Source organism: Equus asinus, chromosome 5, assembly GCF_041296235.1.
Source record: "Equus asinus isolate D_3611 breed Donkey chromosome 5, EquAss-T2T_v2, whole genome shotgun sequence".
Lineage (NCBI taxonomy): Eukaryota > Metazoa > Chordata > Mammalia > Perissodactyla > Equidae > Equus > Equus asinus.
Window position 1 is genome coordinate 76,970,105 of NC_091794.1, and position 6,000 is coordinate 76,976,104.

General features: G+C 55.3%; 1 protein-coding gene across 1 annotated transcript in view; it reads right to left on the reverse strand.

Moving 5' to 3' along the window:
* The window catches only part of LOC106822589 (cytochrome P450 4B1-like), a 60,817-nt gene extending 55,495 nt beyond the window's left edge, over window positions 1-5,322 (reverse strand). The window contains exons 1-5 of the mRNA XM_070511419.1: window positions 5,097-5,322; window positions 1,694-1,842; window positions 771-895; window positions 321-472; window positions 65-168 (exon numbers count right to left, since the gene is read on the reverse strand). Of these exons, the coding sequence (XP_070367520.1) occupies window positions 65-168; window positions 321-472; window positions 771-895; window positions 1,694-1,842; window positions 5,097-5,322 (756 nt within the window). The remainder of the gene's footprint in view (window positions 1-64; window positions 169-320; window positions 473-770; window positions 896-1,693; window positions 1,843-5,096) is intronic.
* Window positions 5,323-6,000: the final 678 nt, after the last annotated feature.

Here is a 6,000-nt window from a genome sequence, read left to right on the forward strand (position 1 = left end):
GCCCCATCCCAGAGGATGGCGTGCAGGCCCTCTGGGACCAGTTCTCAGTTGGGTGCGCACTCACCCGAGCCCTCAGGAGACTGTCCAGAAAGTCCAGGTGTCGGTTCCGGATCTTCTCCTGCTCTTTCTCATCCTGCAGGGCTGCCTTCCATTCCCTGATGACCTGATCTGGGCCAGAGCACAGGGTGTCACTGCCTGGGGACCCATCCTCAGCTCTAAGGGGAACCAAGCTCTTGCAAAGGGACAGACCCTGGAGGGGCTGAGAGGAACTGGACTAGAAGCTGGGCTTTCTATGGGTGGGCCCTGCGGCAAAGGCCCACCTGTGTGGTCGTGGGCCACCTGGCAGGCACGCAGGAAGCGGCGGCCATGGGAGGTGAGCCAGTAGATGAAGTCGTTGTGGTACTGGAAGGAGTCGATGCGCTGCTGTGTCAGCAGAGTGAGCTCACAGACCGCCTGGTAATAGCTACTGTCCCTGCACAGCCGAGAAAGGGAGGGTCTCTCAGACGCTGACCTCCAGCAGAGCCCGAGCAGCTCCATTCCAGAATCCTCCCCAACTGCAGCGCTTTCTGCCTTCCTCTCCCTGTCCTTAAGTCTCCCCACTAAAGACAGAATCTGTCTCGTCACCATGTTCAAGGCCCTGCTCCCCCCGAGCTGGGGCTACCCAGGGCAGGACCCTATCTCCTCTGAGAAAAGGGCCCAGGAGTCTTACCAAGTCTCCCCTCGGAGCTGGCCTGGGTGGAGAGTGTGGTCAGCCCCAAGAGCCCCCTGACCTGTGACTCAGGCCAGTGTCTGCCTTGCCAAAGGTGCACTTCACGAGCGTGTCCAGCGCCACGTGGCCCACATCACAGAAGATGTCAAAGCTCTTATCCTCACAAGCCTTTTCCTCCCACTTGTCCTGGAGCAGAGAGATGGAAAGTAATGTGAGGGGCCTGCTGGACTGGGTGCCCCACCCCTGCCCTCCAGAACCCACAGCCTGTCCTCCTCCCATGCACCCCCACTCCTTGGCCTGGCCTCCATCCTGCCAGAATGTGGGGGTGGGGGCGGGTAGGGGCTGCAGGTCAGAGGGCAGGACCAGAAGGCAGGCTTTGCACATGCACAAGGACACTTCCTCCCAGCCGGGGCAGCCTGCATAGACGGGAAGAGGAGGCCCAAGGGGTGGTGAGCTCCCCAGCACAGTCTGTGAGTAAGTCAGGCCTGCAGTCATGCTGGGGAGGAGTTCCTGCAAAGGGAGGATCCTAGCCCTGGTAACCTCTGGGATTATCAGCCCCAAGACCCTGAGCCTGTCCCCTGGTCCCAGCATCCCTTTTAGAGATGAGGCGCTAATGGTGTTGTTTTAGGCAGTTGAGGGGGACAGAGAATGAGGAGGAGACACTTTTCACATGTGAAAGGCCTTCCTAATATCCTCACACACAGGCAGCCCTCAAATCTGCTACAGTCAGAGCCTTCTTGGGGCCCCACGGAGGCCCTTTGGTCCAGGAGGGAGGGCTGGGTCTCCTGGTGGAGAGGAGGGCCAGGGCTGCCTGGCCACTGGGACCTTCAGCACCTGGTCAGCACCTGCACGCAGCAGGTGGCAGGTGGAGAAGGCTCAGCACTGCTATGGCAGGCAGAACGGGGCCTTGAGACCTCAGTGATTCTCCTCACTGTCCTCTCCCAGGGAAAGCCAGGTGGGGAGGGCCTGGCCAGCAGCCACAGCCTCCATGAGCCTGGCAGGGTGCCCACGAGCATGGGTGGAGTCAGCGAACAGGGCCACAAAGGGCTTTAGCACATCATAATGGAAGCCAGGCGTGAGCAGCTTGAGGTGCTGGAACCACTTGGGTCCCTGAAGGACCAGCAGGCCTTTCCCTGGGGAAAGGATGGGAGCAGAGGGCTGGTCAGTCCACACAATCCTGCCCCACCCCTTGCTTCCTGGAGCCAAGCATACCCCACCCCAGACCTGGGCCAAGCGTTGACTCAGTTCCTGAGCTACCACATGGACATTGGCAAATACCAGGCCATTTCTGAGCCTCAATTTCCTTGTCTTTACTTTAGAAAAAATAATCACTCACACCCCTCCCCATTTTTCAGACTCAGGTGTATCTCGGACAGAGCAGAAGTGCCAAGCCCTGGAGAAATACAGAGGTGTGGGGGTGGCCATCGTTCCCAGGAAACCTTTGTAGCTCCCAAGAGCAACCACCCCTCCAGCCCTGCCCACCATTCCTGGCACCAAGGCCCTTCAGATACTGTGTTAGAGCCAAGAAGCCAGAACTAAGCTGTATTCCAGGCCCTCTACATACTCTTAAGGTGGGGAACAGGGGCATTTAGGGGAAAGAGGGCAGCCAGCTCTGACATGGGGGTATGGTAGCCAGATCCCTGTCCTAGGGAAGCCCACAGGCTGAGGGCAAACCCAGCCTTGACGGAGGCAAGTGAAAGTGGAGAAGATGCGAGAGCAAAGGGATTGAAGGTCTCCTTAAATGCCTCTCATACCCCCATTAGGGTTGGACCTCAACCTTGCCATGACCTCCTTGTGGACTTAGCAAAGCCTCTCCCAAACCCCTCCTGGTCCCTCCACTTGTCCTCTCCATCACTCTGTCTCCTCTGTCGACTCCTCTCCCTGCTCTCCAACATTCACTGTTTGTTCATTCAGTGATCCCTGCTCTGTGCCAGGCTTTGTGCTGGACCCTGAAAGTACCCGGATGAATCAGAGCAGATCTCCATCTTCCAGGTCTAGTGAGGAAGATAAACTAGTAAACAGCAGATGACAACCCAAAGGGACAAGTGGTGAGATACAGAGCATGGGGCTGATGCTCAATCCTGGTTAGGCACCCCACCTCGCCTGTGGCAGGGAAGGCTCTGGTATCTGTTTTCCCCTCTAGACAGGAAGCTCCTTGAGAGCAGGGCCTGGGTCTGATTCATCTCCCAGACCCACCCTTTCCTTTGCTGAGTGTCTCCAGGATGCATGTAGGTTACCAGGCCATCCTGAGAGGGCCATTAGTTGAAGGGGCAAGAATAAGCCTGGGCAGTCCTCACCGGAGGTCCAGCTCATTCCCAGAATCAGTCATGGAGGAGAGGCAATTCCCTAGACTGCAAATTGGAAAGCGTACTCAGGAGGTGGAAGAAGTCATCACGCCCCTCTCTGAGCCTTCATCTCTGGGTTCCCAAACCTGGCTGCAGATCACAACTCTTGGGGAGGTTTTCAACTTTGGACTCCTAGTTCCAATATGGTAATTAGGATCTCCAGGGGCTCTGGTGGAGCAGATTTCTCAGAAGGAATCTGCTTCTCCCAGTTGATTCCAATGCAGGTGTCCCTTGCCCTGTGTTCAGAAACCTCTGGTCCACATCCCCATTATGGCAGGGAGCTAAGAGGTGTTCCCGACAACGGATGCTAAGGTGGGCCCCACCACGCTGAGATAACTGGGCAGAACAAGTCAGGATCTGAACCCAGGAGATGCCACGGCTCTCGAGCCAGCCCAGAGGCGAGACAGGGAGAACCCCACCTTTGTGGGCACCAACTGCTCAGACACTCGGGGAGGTCTCTGAGGTGACAGCACTCATCTCTGCCTTCACTTTCCTTTTTAGTCTTAAAAATCGAAATCTTTACACTGCGCAGAACAAAGAGGGTGCTGATTACCCTCTAAATGTGATTGCCTAGTTCTATCGAATTATTTAGGGTTTCTCCCCGACACTCTCGCTGAGCCCTTAGCAGAGGTTTCTCTGAACCTTGGGCCTCAGAATGGTGGGAAGGAGTCTGTGGCCTGCATGGGCCCCAACTGTGAAGTGCTCCCCATCGGAGGCCAGCTCAGAAGGCAGCAGTGAGGGGGAGATCAGTGGAAAGCTGAACAGGAACCATGCCTCCAGGACGTCATCCCCCTGCCCAAACATAGGGTCTCCCTCCACAGCCCCAGGGGATTAGGCCTGATTCTCTGAAAGAGACGAGGCTGTTCTCTTTCTCCACTCCACACTCCCCACAACATACCTCAAGGGCGTGCCAGAAGTGCCAGTGCGTGGGGGGCCCTGGGAAGCTGTCCATAGCCCTGGCCAGCTTTTGCCTCCGCATCAGGAGTCTAAGGAGCTTGAGGAAGCCTAAGACCAAGATCAGTCCAGAAGCCCACAGGCCCAGGTGGGACAGACTCAAGGGGAGCAGGACAGGCACCATGGCTGGAGACGCACCTGCCCAGGCTCTAGTCTGCCTCCTGCTTCCCCTGGTTTCCTTTACACTCAGGACCCAGGCACCTGCCAGCTCCCATCCCCAGCCACGCCCTGCAGCCAGCAGCAGCCCAGGCTGGGCTGAGCTCCACAGGGCAGAGACAGCAGCCTCAAAAGTCACAGACAACAGAGGAGACAGAACTCAGCTGAAGAGAAACCAGGTGGTGGACTTCAAAGAAACCAGGCGATATGTGTCCGGCCTTGGCTCCTTGAAGGAGCACACAGAAGGCAATTCTTGGTGTGATCATCACCTAATAACGACTGCCTTTTCATCCAAGCCCCTTTATGTTTCAGGCACTTTTCTACACACAATGTCATTTGACCCAAAGAAGCAGATCATAGGCACTCACTCTTTACACGCATTTTCCACACAATGAAACTAAGGCTCAGCTTACCTCTGCTTTCTTACAAGAAGGCTTCCACTGTCCGCTGCATCCCAGCATGTGAGCCTCTTTTCCTTACGCCTTCTCAGATTCCTGTCGATCGTCTCCACAGATTGTGACCCGACATGGCAGGGACCCATGGACTGATGTCTGCATTCCCAGGCAAGCTCAGGGCCAGGCAGAGAGGATGGGATTGAGTGACTGGGGCAGAGAAGCATCTAGAAGACTGTTCTGTGAGAACATCTGAGGCTGCTCAGCCTTGACAGAGAGGAGATTCAGGAAGGAATAGTCATTGTCCTTAAGTGCAGGGCTGTCAGGTCAGCCTGCAGATCTACCTAAGGAAGCGTTGTCTGACAGACCTGAGAACACCAGTACAGGCTCCCTGTGAGGGAGTGAGCTCCCTGGACTGGGATGAGGAGCAGAGACCTGAGAGGGAAACTGACTTTTCCCGGGGTCCACATGCTCATCACACAACACGGCTTTGTCAGGTGGATGTGCTGACTAGGCTCTCAGAGCCCTGGCCCTCCCCACCGTCCCACTCTCCCATCCCGCTCCTTCCTGACTCCCGGCTGTGCCCATAGAGCCAGCGGGAAGGAGGGCACGGGAACTCCTGGAAGGTTTTGAGCAGCCACTGTCTGCGCAGGTAGAGCTGGGCTGCCTTGAGCAGCAGCAGAACCAGGCCGAGCAGGGAGGTCACTTGCAGGAGCCCAGAAACACTGCCCAAGGGTCTGGGGGGGCTCAGCCCAGAGACACTCATGGTGCAGAGGCTTCTGGAGTGCTGACTTCCCTGACTGTTGCGACCTCCCCTGAACAGCCCAGACCAAGTCAGTCAGGGGAAGATTGTCCCGCCCACCTGTGAGGAGGGCACAGGGTGAGGGCAGAGCTTAGACCTGGGCCACCACAGTTGATTAACTGTGGAGGATCAACCTTGGGAAACAGTGGGAGAATAGCTTTCTCAGCTGATGGTGATAATGGCCCACTACATATCAAACTTCCAGTCATCAGTTTTCTACACAAATACTATGTCCACCTACTGTGTGCCAGGCAGGACAGTAGATGCTGGGACATAACTGCAAGCAAAACAGACACGAATTCTGACTTCAAGGAATCCACAGTCTAGTTTACTATATTCCAATAACGTTCATTCAGTAGCACTTTTTTGTTACATGATCAAATGGAATTCTCAATTTGATATGCACATTCAGACCCTAATATCAGCCAAATCTTTTGATATTTACTTTTATGTCGTATTTTAATACTAATTTTAGTTGCCACCAGCAACCTCTTTCAACTATTGGGTGAGAAAGAGTGGAAATTATGTCATTTCTGTTAACTGGATGACGGTGCAGATTAGCCGATGCTAGTCCAGCTGCCCTTCAAGGACTTTTTTATATTCACATTGGAGAGATTGGCTTCACAATAGCAATAGCAATAG